Source organism: Sceloporus occidentalis, unplaced genomic scaffold (genome assembly GCF_023333645.1).
Source record: "Sceloporus occidentalis isolate IW3139 unplaced genomic scaffold, rSceOcc1.0.p SCAF_2, whole genome shotgun sequence".
In the NCBI taxonomy this organism is placed as follows: Eukaryota; Metazoa; Chordata; class Lepidosauria; order Squamata; family Phrynosomatidae; genus Sceloporus; species Sceloporus occidentalis.
The window spans coordinates 241,952,810-241,968,477 of record NW_028316982.1 but is presented as its reverse complement, the minus strand read 5'-3'; the positions used below and the strand labels follow the sequence as shown (position 1 = coordinate 241,968,477).

General features: G+C 40.2%; 1 protein-coding gene across 3 annotated transcripts in view; it reads right to left on the bottom strand.

The window, feature by feature from the left end:
- STARD13 (StAR related lipid transfer domain containing 13) overlaps nt 1-15,668 on the bottom strand; it is a 167,586-nt gene that overhangs the window by 55,446 nt on the left and 96,472 nt on the right. For all 3 annotated transcript variants that reach the window (XM_089512512.1, XM_089512509.1, XM_089512511.1), the window contains exon 2: nt 3,902-3,973. Coding sequence is in view for 2 of the 3 variants with exons in the window: in XM_089512509.1 (XP_089368635.1) it covers nt 3,902-3,973 (72 nt within the window). In the remaining variant the exon portion in view is untranslated. The remainder of the gene's footprint in view (nt 1-3,901; nt 3,974-15,668) is intronic.

The window sequence follows — 15,668 nt, the reverse complement described above, 5'->3', positions numbered from 1 at the left end:
TTTTGGATTATACAAGTTTCCCTTTTAAATAGAATAAAATGTTAAGAACTGTCAACTAACTGAATGCCAACATGTCATTTTTTAAATACAGTACCAGAAGAGTCATTTTTTCAATCTTCTAACAAGATTCTACATGGCTTGGGCCCGAGTTACTTGAGGGAGTGCCTCTCCCTACATAATCCACCCCGCACCCTCAGAACATCGGGGACATACCTACTTGAATACCCCAGGGTAAAATTAGTAGCTACTCATCAGAGAGCCTACACGGCTATAGCTCCCGCTCACTGGAATGCCCTTCCTGAAATGATCCGACTATGTTCCACACTGGAAGCCTTTAAGAAGGCATTGAAAACTTATCTTTTTCAGATAGCATACCCCCCTGATTCTCTCTAGAGATAGAACACCCTAATTAAGATCTGGATGCCCAATCACAACTGATAGTTTTTAAATTTTTTGTATATGGTATTAGACTTTTATTGAACTGTGTAATATTGTTGATGTAACTGTTGATATATTGTACTGCTTGATGTATTGTATTGCTTTGTATTGTGACATATGTCACATAGGCATAGTGTGAACCACTTTGATCAGATGGAAAAGCGGTATACAAATAAAAGTTTTATTATTATTATTATTATTATTATTATTATTCTGATCAATACTATAAAGAGTTGCTGTTCATTATTGTAATAGACAGTACGACCATCTGCTCTGCAATGACATCTTTGAACATGTTTTTGTCGTCTTGACAAAAACAAGGCAGGCAATGGCCCTTGTGGTCTCTTCTGACTCTATTATTCTATGATTCTGTGGCGGGTTACACACCGCCATTTAGTACGCACTCCGCATGTCCTAGGGTTAGGAAGGGGCATGCTAGGATTAGGAAGGTTCTCACCTTCCTAACTGCCCCTCTCCTTAGGACGCGCGGAGCGTGTAGTAAATGGCAGCGCCCGTCCACATGGGCGCTGCTATATTTACGTCTTGGACGCACAGCGTCCAGACGTGGCACAGCGGAAGTGACACCACGAGTGCGCGCCTCGCGCCTTGTGGCGCCACTTCCGGGGCCCAAAAAGGAGCGCCATTTCGGCGCTCCTTTTTAGCTGCGCCGGGAAGCCTCGCGATCTGGCCGCTGGGGCTTCTCGGTGTAGCTAATGGAGCCGGCGCCAGACTGCCCGCTTTTAGGCGGTTTGTAACGCGCCTATGATTCTATGAATGATGCTGTACCAAACCCTTCCTTATAAAAGATACATGAAATAACCTGAGCAGATAGGTAATTAATTTATCATTATTTTATTAAATTCATTCCCTAGCCTTCTCATTTTATTAAAGAGACCAAAGAAGCTAATAATAAAAATACAACATTGCCCTCACAAATGTTATATGGTGTTTTAAAACTGTTCAGAAATTTAAGTAAGCCTTTTCCACCAGCTGAATGTAACAGAAGGGCTCCTCTGACAATGACACTGTAATATTATAACCAGAGAGTTGACATTTGTGACACAGAGCCAAATTAGACAAAATGCCATTCATGTAATTAACAGCTACATGAATGGTAGCATGAGGGTAGATTTGGAATGGGACTCTGGCAATAGTGGCGAAGAATGGTGTTTTAAGACTGTCTCCCATGGCAGTCCAGATCCAGATTAGGATCCTATGTTATAAGTAAAGCTCCCATTGGTACAAGTGGGAGCCTTTATTCCTATGCAAATTGCAGCTACAGCTCTGCCAATCTGGATTGGAACTGCAGCAAAGGACAACCCCCCCCCCCCCCCATACAAACCAAATGGCTCACCATGTGTCTCCTATTTATTTTTAAAAAGTTACTCACATAATTTCAAACTGCATGGGTAACACTTTCTCCCTTTTTGGTTAAGGATCCAGCAGCCCTCATTCCACTTGTACTCAAAATTCAATGCATTTTTACCAGAGGACTCCAAGCCTTTCCAGTCCTTCTCCTAGTATGTAAATTCCAATGAACACGAGCAATTCCAACCGGAATTGCTCATAACTACTCACTGCTGCATGACAAAGCCACTTCCCCCAGGTTACTGGGAAGAGTGCAGCTAAACTGAGAGAGAAAAGGAGAACTTGAGGAGGGTGGTAGATGATGCCCTGCTAATCTAAAAACAAAACAAACAAAACCAAAACACTGGTGCTTTGATTCTGTGTGCTTTAACTCCACTACTCTATTATTCAATATGAGGGATAGCATGTCAAATGTCCCAAGGGATTTAGGACTTATAGGTAACAAGCTAACATTTTGAATGATGCTAGGAAACTAACTGGTAGGACAACCAACAGAGATTTATGGATGGATGAAAAATTCAGTTCAGTTCATTCTTGATCAGAATTTACCAAAATTTATAACATTTGAATGTGGGAGAAAGCAAGATTGATAGATTTGTCCACTCTCCAGGGAGAAGTAACTTCAATTCACTTTTGATCAGAACCTGGTGGATGTGGCAATGCCCAGTCCTGCCTTTGCTAGCAAATAAGGTGTAGTAGACAAAGCTGTGCATTGGTACTCCAGGCAATGTCAGTTACTTAACAAAACAGGGCCAAGAAGCAGCCTAAACTGCAAAGCTGATATTTAAGATCTCTAGCGCTTCACTGCAGTTTGCTCTTCAGCATACATCAAAGCATTTTGTTCTGAGTACTTTGGAAGATGGGAATGCTTATACAGTGTTGGGATATAGCAACTTTGCATGCTGAGACCTTCTAGTAATGCATGTCTATGGTAGTCTTATTGTTTACTCACAGCCCCTCCTTCATTTCCTTTTTACCCTAGAGCACACCTTTGCCTTTTGTCCCTGAGAGAACGGGTCGCTATTATCCCTCTCTTGGCTTCTCATGCTCAGAAGAACATGGCTTCCTTGCACGCTGAGAAGAAACTTTTCTACGATGTATGTAACCTACTTTTTCCTACCTTGTTTTTCTTGCAACACAGCTAGACCTGTGTGTTACTTCATACCACATGATTCTGTAAGTAAACTTGTTGTATTATTCACTTTAACCAAGTGACTTTGTGTTTTTATTGGGGACACGTGGGACTGGGAGATAAAGTGGACCTAGTTTTCCTGCTCACCCATATTTCGCTGTGTTTGCTTTGCTAGTGAGATTAAACAATCTCTCCCACTTTCCTGAGTTTCTAGCAATTCTCAAGAAAGTGATATTTCCAACATACAGTGTTCCCTTTGGATTTGTGGCCTTAGCACTTGCAGTTTTAGTCCCCGCAGCCAATTGCCATTTCGTGCACCCATTGGTTGTGATGGAGAGGCTGGGGTGTGCACATGCTGGGCCCTGAGCACTTCTGGGAAAGAGAGTCCTGATAGCTGCCGGGATTGATTACAAGCCCTGGTGATCCAGGCTCCGATTAAAGTCTCCAGCACCAGGGGGAAGATGCCGGTATGGGAGGGAGATAATTTTACAAATAGTCAAGTCCCATTGTCCCCAATGACACCATTGGGGACAACGGGACTTGACTATTTGTGAAATTTTGGATTTGGGGGGGCCCTGGAATGTATCTCCTGTGAATCTGGGGGGACCACTGTACACAGAAGCCAGGCCCAGGCCAAGGTATGTTACTGCCAGAGGCAGACATGAAGGTGTCATCCTTGATTTCATTTTAAAAAGCTGAGAACACTAGCAGCTGAATCTAATTCATGAATGCAACGGGATAATAGTCTCCCATTGCAACAGACAGGAGCAAGCTAGGGCCAGTGGGCACAGACACACAGACTGCTCTGTTTGCTTTACTCTTCAATGTTTACTGCCTGAGGAATTACCTAATGCTAGGGCCAACTCTAGCTGAGCTACTGAAGTTAACATGACACCTTTCCCTGAAAACCCACCCCCATAATGAATTAAAAGTGGCAGGTACTGCCCTTTCCCCAAAACGTACCTTCATACAGTTGGGCATATTGAGGGAACCCAGCAGCTCGCAACCAGTCACAGGCTTCCTTTGCTTCAATTTCTGAAAGGTAAGAAAAAAGTGCAATGCACTCAAGGTCAGTTTTATGCCTTTGGTATTTTTACTTGCATGTTGGCAAGCATGTGGATATAGACTCTGATTTCATTTTTTTTTTGCATGCTTTGAAATTAGTACCAAATTCATTTCTAGTTTTAAAAAGTCTGGTCAAGGTACCTTGTACATGGCTTGTAATTGTCTGCACACTGATTCACATTAATAATGTCACAATTTCAGAACTGGGGTGTGTTTTGGACAGACATTTTGCTGGCTAATATTATACAACTTATTTATGATAGTCAGAAGAGCCAAATGTTAGTTTGGCAGTGTTTTGGTCATTAGCATAGCTTTTGTGGAGTTTCTGTCAGGTCGCTGAATGTCATTTGATTCAACTTTGGTTAAGAAGCTGACAGTCTTCTCTCCAGTTACCCAATGAATGACTGATACAACAGTCTTAACAAAAATGTGGCTCAGAAGTGCTGCACAAATGACTGATAAAAGAGCACAGATCTGTTAAAACATTGTTGTGATAATAGATCAGTTTTAAAAGTAGTGGGTTCCAAGTGTGTTTTTCGTGGCAGAATTTAGATAGAAATAGTTGTACAGCAATAGATCTCATAGTACACGAATGGAAACCATACAGCTCTCCAGATGTTGTTGGATTATAACTTCCAGCAACCATACTAGCATAGCCAATGATGAAATATGTTAGGTGCTACAGTCAAAAACAGTGGTCCCAAAACTTTTTTGGTATACTACCCCCTTTCCTCTTGGGCAACAACCCCCGTGTTCCCAACACCTATTTCTTGACATTAGGTCTACTGTTTGTGCAGCAGCTAGCTGGCCTGTGGTGTCTACCTCAGTTGTGCCCAGCTCACCACCACCTCCTTTCCTCAGCCTCTCATGTGAAAATGGTAGCAGCAGCCACCCAGACTGGCTCCTCTGTTTCACTCATGCCAATCTTACAGCAAAAAGAAGGCTAGCCAGCCAGCTGCTCAGTTACTGCTCCCATGGTGATAGGCTGCAAAGAGAACAGTAACCAAGCAGCCAGTTGAGCACCAACTAAGACTCCTCTCGGCTATGCTGGCCTTTGTCACAAGACTGGCACAGGCAAGAGGCTTCTTAATCATTGCTTAACCAACTGCTTGGTTGCTGCTCCCATAGTGACCAGATGCAAAGGGAGAAGCTTCTCCCTGGTGAGGAAGGACCCAATCTGAAGGACTTTTTAGAAGAATTGACCCTGGTTACTCCACCCCCTCCTTCAGAGATGTGTGTTCCCAACACAGGTTCAGTCATCCCCACCTCAAACATTGTTTCTTCTGCTACTTCTTCTCTTAGCCTGTCTGATAAAAAGAAGCAGGAGCAGCATTGCAGCTCCAATCTGCCAGACAAGTACCAGCAAAATTCATAAAGTTTAAACAGAGTTATACTGGTCAATGACCGAATAATTTTTTATTACTATTATTACTATTACAGGAAACAGAGTCCCATATGTGAAAGCTCCTTTTTGCTGCCACCACATCACCTAACTCCTCATCCCCACTATGGACCTAAAGGCAGCTGGTCCCCCTGTCTTTCTTGCATATCAATGCTTTAACTGAAGGTCCCTTTGCTTCACCTTTTCCCCTCACCCTTCCTGGACTTTCCCACTGTCCCTGGGAGGGTGTACTGTCCACTTTGGGAATCACTGTTCTAACAACATGCTAGAGGTCCACATGATTCCTATTCCTGTCCCAGAGCACTATCAATAGTCAAACAAATCCCAGCCATTTGCAGTTTTTTTCTGTATCTAAAAAATCCTGGAACATAATTTATCCCAATAAATCTATTGATGGGGGTGGTGGTGGTACTGGAATGCTTTATTGACCCAACCGATGCAATATGTTGAAGTAAAGATATTCCACCCAAATCTGATCCAGAGCATCATCTTTAAATGCCCATACAGAATTTCCTTCAATGAAAACAAACAAACAAACAAACAACAAGAGGTTAAGAGAGAGAAAGATAAATGCCTTTCTTCTTATGCCACCCTTGAACATTGTTTTGGTACATTTAACTATCCTGGTTTGGACTAGTACAGCTTTCTAGCCTCATCACAATCCAGTATTTTCATTATATTCTCTGTTTCAATTTTTGTAAGCCACCTTGAATCCCAATTCTTATTTCAAAAAGTGGGATAGTGGTGGTGATGGTTGTGGTAGTGGTGGTGAGAATTACTATTTAAGTGATTTTGCTAGGAGATCTTGAAGATAGTAGTGTTCAACTAGAATTGAGTGGATCCACCAGAGGTAATTAAGTTCCATCTTCCTTGCACTGATAAAGAACCTGCAAAGGGAAACAGATCCCCTGGTGCCGTCAGACTCCTGTTTTTTCAAGGAACAGAGGAAGACAGCTGAAGTTGAAGCAGTGAATTCCATCCTAAAAAATGTTTGTCAGACCATGGGATTTTCTCACCAGCAATAATGCTACTTTTGGTAAGATGAGGTAGTTTTTACGGAGATATGTGATTGAGCCTAATGGAACTGCCCCCATTTTGTTTTTATGTGCCTTCAAGTCATTTCTGATTCATAGTGATGCAAAGGTGAACCTATCACAGGAGAGTATGACTAGCCCAAAGTCATTCAGTGGCTGAGCAGGGATTAAATCTGGGTGTGCCAGAGTCCTTGTCCAATACTCAAATCACTACACCATGCTGACTTTTCTGCCTCATTTATCTTGCTAGTATAAATGATTTTTTCCCTGTCAATAAATCAATTTTTCCTTGAGTAAAAGCAAGCACATCATAGGAAATAGCATACACGATTAGACTCCATGAACAGCTCATGAGAACGTCATTGGAACTTCTTTCTGAGTGCCACTGAAACAATGCAAGTGTAGTGGAAAATGATAATCTGTACTCCTGTATTTTAAAAATCATACGGAAGCATCTAAATGGTGGCATTTAAATTGATATGTCAGTTTAGTGTGTTGTACTGTATGCATTCTACTGGCCCTTGGCAATGGGATTTTCAGATATGGAATGCATTAAAATAATTTCTCAACCTGATTAGGCTGAAGCTAAAACAATGATTACTGTAAACAAAATAAAACTTACAAAGCAGCATTTCTTTTTGTTCTATGATATTTTCTGAAAGGCAATAGTAGATACAGGAGTCCAATAAAAGTAGCAATTTTGTTTCATAACCCTAGGAGGAAAACCCTCTTGATTTATGATTCCCAGGCAGTCATCTCTCCACTGCAGCATCATAGGGTAAAGCGGTGTACCAGTCATCCTTAAAGGTATGGACAAACATTCACCCCATCTTTTGCCCTTCTAGAGATGTGTTGTGAATGCAAAGTGTACATGCATAGAGGGGGCAGGGGAAAAAAGTATTTACAGATACAAAAGTTCCCTTTAAATCTATCCACTTCCACTGCTGCTTTAGGCTCTTACAGGGAGAAAAGAAAGAGATGTGGCCCTAAATAAAATACTGAGCCAAAAGAAATCACAGCATGTAATTCTTTAGTACTCCTTCCACCTTCTTGTTCATTCAAGTTCATACTATTTGCTAACCCAAGACACTAAAAGTAAACAGCACTAGCCCAACAATGCAAAATTGTCAGCATAATAATAATAACAACAATAATAAATCTGAATGGGAACTGTGATTCAAGTGCTCTAAAAGCAAGAGAAAAACACAGAAAGACCTCCCAACTGAGAAGAGATACCATTCTAATCAAGCCATCATCATGGCTCTTAAAAGCATCCTTAAACTTAAATTGGTTCCCTTGGATACATTCTGATTATGCAGATTTCTCAACTAAGCCTACCGTTCTGGGAGTGCTGATTTATGAGCTATACTGTTAACGGCCTGTCCTGGGTGCTATTAAATAGAAAAATAGTAAAACTTAAAATGGAACACATACTAAAAGGCAAGTAATGCTACAAAAATATTCAACAAAGTCAGAGGATAAAATAAAGTGTCTGTTGTTCCATAATACATAAGTCAGCCTTTTCCTATCCAGTGGCTTTCATATGCGTTAGTTTACAATTGCCATAATCTCTGGTCAATATAATGAATGATCCTTTAGGCTGGGGATAATAGGCCTTGCAATAGGCCTTGCAGTGCAACATATCAGATGCTGCCAGGTTGTGGGAGGCTGGTGTAGACTTTACTTGCCATATCCATTTTAGAAAATTAAAATATTAAGTTAGGGTGGCAAAAAATAAAGCCACAGAGCCTACAACTGCCTTTTTTGGTTTAAAAGGGGGGTAAGCTGCCTTTTGTCAGGGACAGCGTGGTGAAGTGGTTTGAGTGTTGGATTAGGAAACTGGGAGACCAGGGTTCGAATCCTGCCTCAGCCAAGGAAACCCATTGGGTGACCTTGGGCAAAGACACACTCTTTCAGCCTCAGAGGATGGCAATGGCAACCCACTTTTGAAGAACCTGTCAAGAAAACCCCATGATAGGTTCGCCTTAGGGTTACCATGGGTCAGAAATGACTTGAGCAACAACAACAAATTGTCGTTTGCACAAGTCTCCAGATGTGGCAAATCATCTTTAAACAAACTTGCAATCCTGCATGGTTCAACATCATTTTTGATGCTGAACCATTTTTAAGGTTGAAAACACTTTTTCAAACCAGAAGCAGAATTTTGGCAACTTCTTTTGTCATCCTTGTTGTTTTCTATTTTTGGTAGTCCCTGTGGCCTTAAGGGGTCCCAGAAGCAGAAAATGGGTCTCAAGACTTGTAGCAGTTAGCCAATCTGGCTTATCCATCGGTAGAGTTCAAGTTCTTTTGAAATATTTGTGTGGTACTTAACAGTTTAAGCACTTCATAGCTGATGATAAGCATCATCATCACCATCACAACTAATCATCAATGAATTTAACAGATTATTTAAAATCTTCCCTTAAAGGGATCCACTCTCCCAAAGATTACATTGTAATCAGTAAAACAACAATACAACAAGATTTCAAGCTATTAAAACAATGCAAATAATAAACAACTTTTACTAACATTATAGTAGCATTAGATTAAACCATTAGTGGAACACAAAGCTACTAAACCATCAAAAGCAGACTGGAATAAAATAGTGTTAAATAAGTTTAAAATATTATGAAAATAAAATGGAGAAGCCTGTAAAACCTAACATCAATAACAGATAAAAAATATAAGCTCTTTTTGGATATTAAAGACACAGACAAGTTATCAAGCTCCAAAGAGCTTTTCAGCATAACAGAAATATATAGCTATATTGCTGTTACACTGGGCTTCCTCAGCTTTCATCAGACAAATATTCCATTTTGGACCACACATTTTCAATTCCTCTCACAAGGACTTGGAATATTTCCTAAATCATGCAATCAAGTTTATTGTAGCCAAGGGCATGCTGATGACACGGTGTTGATTTTGTGCAGTATTGTGAATTATTAAAGTTGTAATCATTCCCATCCTTTGTGGCCATTAAATCAACAAAATAAATCACTAGCATCTCAGTTTAACAAGATATGTAAAATAATAAGTCTGCCATTTGTATTGTGTCCTAAAGAACTACATGTGTTTCCAGTGGTATCATGGTAAATTATGAAGTACAGGCACTCATCATGATAGTTTCCATAGCCACAACCCTCAGGAGAGTGATTTTTTTTAAAGCTAGAAACTATGTTTATCTATATGTGTAAGTATACAAAGAAATTTCTGTGTTAGTCCACTTTAGTATAAAAAGGAATAAATTAATCCAGTATACGTTTGATTGGAAGAAAAAATTTCCAGCACAAACTTTCATGGACTCACACTTTACATTTAAGCTTTTTAACATGTCTCCATTCCAGGGATTAAAGCGCAAAATATAATGCAAAGAGTTATTAAGTGCTCAAACAGATGTCCCTTTTAAACCACTGCCCTGGAGTCATCGGAGCATGGCATTTTACACCCTGAAGCTGTCCAGAAGTTGGGCGACTGCCCAGATATCAGTGGCTTCAAGGCACTCTGGTGGCATGGCATTTATACAACGCACGCCGCTGGAGCAGCTTGAAGCTGCCATGTGGCTGCAACAGGGCGGAAAAAGCTACCTTTTCCCCAGCCCAAAAAAGAGCAGATCTTTTCTGCTTCTTTTTCAGCTGGCTACAAGGCACATTGGCATGTTCACTATAGCCCCAATCTGTCTTCAAGATGCCCTTCTGTCCGTCAGTTTCATCCATAAGAAAATATTTTGTGGCACCGATGAGAGTGAGATTGCATGGGTTTTTTTTGGCTTTGCTATGAGTTACATAAAAAGTTACTTTTAGAAACTAACTAACCTTTCAGGCTGTGTGTACAGCTGACTACAACGTATTTGTTGCTGGGAAAATCAATTTCTCTCCAGATATTGCGAGAGTAACTGTTAAAGTCACTCTAAACACTCTAAAGGTCTTTAGCACAAGCCAAAATGGTGGAAGTCTTGCCAGTTCCTGGAGACCTATAGAAGAGAAACCTGAAAGTGGAGGGAGATGATGTAGTTATTTTTCGTGTTGTTCTCTCAGGGTTGAAGTGGATGGCCCTGAAGAAGTGGCTTCTGGCTGCTCTGGTGCCAATTGTGCTGGGACTGTGGCAACTGGATAGCCTGTTCCCAAAGCTGGCCGTTGCCATGGTCCCAAATGGGCAGCCGGTAGGACCAGATTTAATCCACTCCTTGAAAGACCCACTTTTTTTGTACCATCTGTTTTGGGCCTCAGTTACATAAAAAGCTAAGATCAGACTACAGGTCTACCTAGTCCAACAATCTGTTCCCACTGGGACTAATCAGTTGCCAAAGGTAAGCAGGACATAAATGCAACTAAAATTTCTATTTAATTCTTTCTGGAAACTGGTATACAGAGCAACACTCTCTCTGATATCAGAAGTGATGTGTAATCATCTTTACTAGAAATCTTCGATTTCTCCACATGGGTTATTGTAGTAATTCTCCTTGTTCCCTTGTACAAGTCATTGAACAGGTGCATCCAGGGTTCTGATCCTATTTCTGTCATTTTTTTACTTTTCCTTCTTAATTTCTTGAAGAATTTCATGTGTCATTCATTGAGACTTCAACTTTTTTTGGCTGAATATAGTGTCTTTTTGCATTCCTCCCTGACAGTCTTCCTAACTTCAGAGTTCTTCTGGCTCCTGGTCAATTACGCTTAAAAGTGCAAATCTATTTTTCACATTATCTTTAAATTCTACAGGTATGTCCTTCAGGTTGTATTTTAGCATGAAGTTTGACTTAGCATTCTTCTTTAGCTTTACTTTAATTTTTTTATATTAGCAGTTCATGGTCTGTGTCAATCTGCTCCTGGTCTTATTTCTGCAGAAAGAATGTAGCTTCTTCACTTGCTGCTTCCAATCAGGCAGTCTATTTGATTTTTATATTGGTTATTAAGTATTGTCCATATATATAGTCACCTCTTGGGGTGCTTAAAGAATGTGTTTGTGATGAACAAACTGTTGGTCTTGCAAAATTCAGTCAGTCACTCTCCTGCTTCATTTCTCGATCCTAGGACAAATTTTCCTATATTTCATTCTGCTCTTTTTTTTAACATTCCAATTGCCTATGATGAACAAGAAGTCCTGCTTTGGTGGACTCCTGCACAGAATCTTTCAATTTCTTCTTCTTCTCAGCATAAACTTGGGTTATGGTTATACTGACAGGTTTTCCCTGAAGTCTTATTAATATTATTTGGCCAGACTGCTTTTGCTACATTTCTCCTCATATTAATTCCACACTATTTCTTCTTACATATTCAGTAAAACACTGGCCTGTTACAGACAGCCAAAATAAAGCTGCTTCGAGTCACAGTGGAGGTATGGTGTTTCAATGATGCATGTGTCCTAAGAGTCCAGAAGTTGCACCAAAGCCACGCTCCAGCCCTAAGAACTGGAGCGTGGCTTTGGTGTGGCTTCTGGACTCTTAGGACGCATGCATCATTGAAACACCATACTTCCACTGTGACTCGAAGCAGCTTTATTTTGGCTGTCTGTAACAGGCCACTGTTAATTATCTGACACAAAATTGCAATGTTTATACATTCCATCTCTAGTTTTACTATGTCTAGCTTTCCCTGATTCATGCTTTTCAGATTCAGTGTTCATATAATATATGTTGTGAACCTTCAGATTTTCCTTTCACCTCTGATCATGACAGCAGCTGAATATCCTTTTGGCTTGAACCCTGCTGTGACATGAGCCATAGCACTATTCGTGGTTGTTCTCAGTACCCCAGTTGTACCTCAGTAGCTTGTTGAGTGCCATCCAACCTAGGAGTGTCATCTTTTTGCACTATCTCTTATCATTTTAGATTGTTGCATCATAAAGGTTTTCACAGTAAAAGATATTCAAAAGAGATTTACTGTGCCCCTTCTGCACAGTACTAACAAGTATGCAAACAAATCTTGCAGCCCCTTTGAGAATAGCTGTGCAAAAACAAACAAACAAAAAACTTTAGCATGTGCTTTCATAGAGTCGGTCCCATGCAGATCCCATGCGTCTGAAGAAGTAACTCGAGATTATGAAAGCTCATGCTACAGCTTCTATCACACAGTTTGAAAGATGCTGCAAGATCCCATTGCATACTGATAGTCCAGATTAACATGACTATATCTTTGAATGTTAACTATGGTGTTAGCTATGGTGCCACTGCCATTGTCTCTGAGAGATCCTCCATCAGTGTCACCCTCCACTTCTGCAGTTTGGCACATTTAGTCTGGCTCCTCATCAATAGCCAGTTTGCAATAGGCAACTGCTGCTGTCAGCACAGGAGCACCCAATCCCACCATTGCTGAAAGGCAGCACCACTGGTGGGTCAGTTACAAATGCTTTACCTTAAATGGCTGGACCATCAATTCCCAGAGTTTGGAAAAGTTACTGTTTTGGACTACAGCTCTCCAAATCCCAGCTGACATGGCCAGCAGATGATTCATTTCTGGCCCTCAATATATAATGTACTGTATTCCGTTCAATGGTACACAAATATCTGTATTCCTGCTTTAAATTAAGCATTTTTAAAACAGATTTTCCATGCCGAATTATATTCTGAAGAAACAATAAAGGAAAAAAATATAGAACTGATCAGAAAAATTCCTTACATGTGGACCGTTTTCAAAGTAGCTGTGTGAAAGGATCATGGTGACCCCAGTAAATCTGTCCAGTGATAGTGTTACAAAATAGAATATGGCCAGTTGAACATATCAAAGCCGTAAGGCATTCTGTCCGTAGCAGAGCATGTAGCTAAGGATTAATGAGCAACTTGGAGGAGCTGACAGAGTGAGTTACAGCATCAGAACATTAACCTACAAATGGCTGTTAATCCACAGGAAAGGATCTGTGGCAAGGTTATTAAAGCCATTATAAGCAGGGAAAGGAAGTGGGCACAGCAGAATATATAGGCTATGGTCATGACAATTTCTTCTAGAGTTCTGGAATCTAAGAGATGACAGTATTGGCAAGTACAAAGCAGCTCTCTCTAGGGAAAAAAAGTGTTTGTACTTATTCAGCAGGATTCCTGGAATCATTTCTCAAAAATGATGTTGAAATTTCTGTTAAATTAGAGGCTTATGATTAATGCCAAACATACACAGTCTTTTTTTAGTGCACTGGAATAATGGGAGGCTGAATAAAATAAATTAAAGTGCATTTAAACTATCATGGATAACAATGACTAGATTCTGTTTCCCATGTCAAGCAGTACAGACAGCAGAATAACTTTTTTTAAAAAAGCACATACGTACAGAAAAAAAATGTAATCAATTTGGGAACAAATAACTTCATCTGTTTTGGAGACAATATGTACTAATGCTAACTACCAAAATCACAGCAAGGCCTAGCTAACAGTTGACTGTTTCAAAATGTTCATAAAAGAGGTGTTGGTTTACAGTTTAGTCCCATGTTATCTTGGCATAGTTCTAAAATGGCAGGCAATAAAACAGTGCTGAGTTCAGTAAAAGAACTAATGGACTCCTAGTGTGTTTAGAATTATAGCAAACCCCAAAGAAAGAACAAAGATGCTAGTTATTCAGCCTTGGTTTATGTGCTGAGGAGTTGTCTGATGAAATGCCTCATGGGGAGAAGAGCCTGACCAGGCAGAACACTGCATCTACAAAGACAGTTTCCAAGAGGAAAATGGAGAAGGAGGTACATCAAAGAGGTAAAGAGTGAAAAAAGGTTAGCAAACATTGAGAAAAATAAAGAAAAAAACATTTCTGATTCTTCCTGTTCACCCAAAAGAGAGCCACTGTTCCTCCACTCCTGATCTCTGAAAGGTTTGCTGTTATTAACCACTGACAAATCAGCTTCATCTTATGGCAGCCCTATGAATGAGAGACCACTAAAAGTCCTGTCATCAACAACCCTGCTCAGGTCTTGCAAACTGCTTAAAAACAAAGCATATGTAAGCAAATAACTAAATAATGGCCAATTTACTGAGCTAGATGTTGTACTGAACTGTAGTGTTCTCAGTGTATGTGGCAGCAGCTGACTATGGATCATGTGATTGCCTGTTCAGTACCCTAATTGATAGTCAGCCTAAAACATATAGGCCATTCATCCCCTGGCATAATATCAGTAACAGCTAGAGAGGAGCTTTTATTTCAGCAGAGCAGTGAATCTATTTCAGGTTTTAGTCCAACTATTAAATGCATTACCCAGGGTGTTGAACCTGCTTGTGCAGAAGCTATTTACACCTTTAGCTGGCAATAACTAATCAATTGTGCAGTTGAGAGAAGGAAAAAACATCATCTTTGATTCCCTCCAAGGTCTCTCAAATATGTTTTCAGGTTCCGTGGGCCATGAATGAAAAAAGGTAGAGAACAGCTAGTTTCTTTTTGTTGTTACAGCAATAAACAAAAGAAATATATAGTATGTTCCCTGAAATCCATGGGTGATATGTTCCTATACGTTAGTTGAAATCACGGATAATAGCAAACCTTATGTTTCTGGCAGAAGTTGTGCACAGAGTTCTGCTCGATCATAGAATCACAGAGTTGGAAGAGACTTCAAGGGCCATCCAGTCCAACCCCCTGCCATGCAGGAAATCACAATCAAAGCATCCCCGACAGATGGCCATCCAGCCTCTGTTTGAAGACCTCTAAGAAAGGTATTCTCTCTAGCTACCTGGAAGTCCCCCAGCATGATTTTATGGTTAACCTCACCAGAAGTTGACCATGTAGTCATGTTGAAAGATCTTCATATGCCTAGAGAGACCTTTTTTTTAATGCAGATAAGTGAAACTGTGGGTACCAGTCTCACAGATACATGGGCCATACTGTACATGAATGTTAAGTTGGCTGTCAGAATAAGTCTGTTCTTTTAAAATGAAAAGTGGTAATATCAAGGAGGCTAAGCTGGCTTCAGAGGTTTAAAATTTAACTGAGTGTGCACCTAAGCAATTAACTGCTTTCAGAATTGTCACTTGGGTCAGGATTGATTTTTGGATGTGTCAGTTAGTATGAAACAATGCTTTTATTTTACAGAGGCAGAAAATCAACTGCTATTAAAGTTTGGCACCAAATTTGTTTTTAAGTAGTCATCTGCTACTTTGCAATAAATGACTATGCCTGGAATGAAGCTGTGCATTTTGAGAGGCCTTGGGCATTTACATACTTTTTGACTTTGGTTGTGTGTGGGTGGGTGAGAAAGAGAGATTTTAATTTTTTTTTGTCCCATGTCATAAATTCTTCTTTCTGTTAATTCTATAAAAATCTGGATT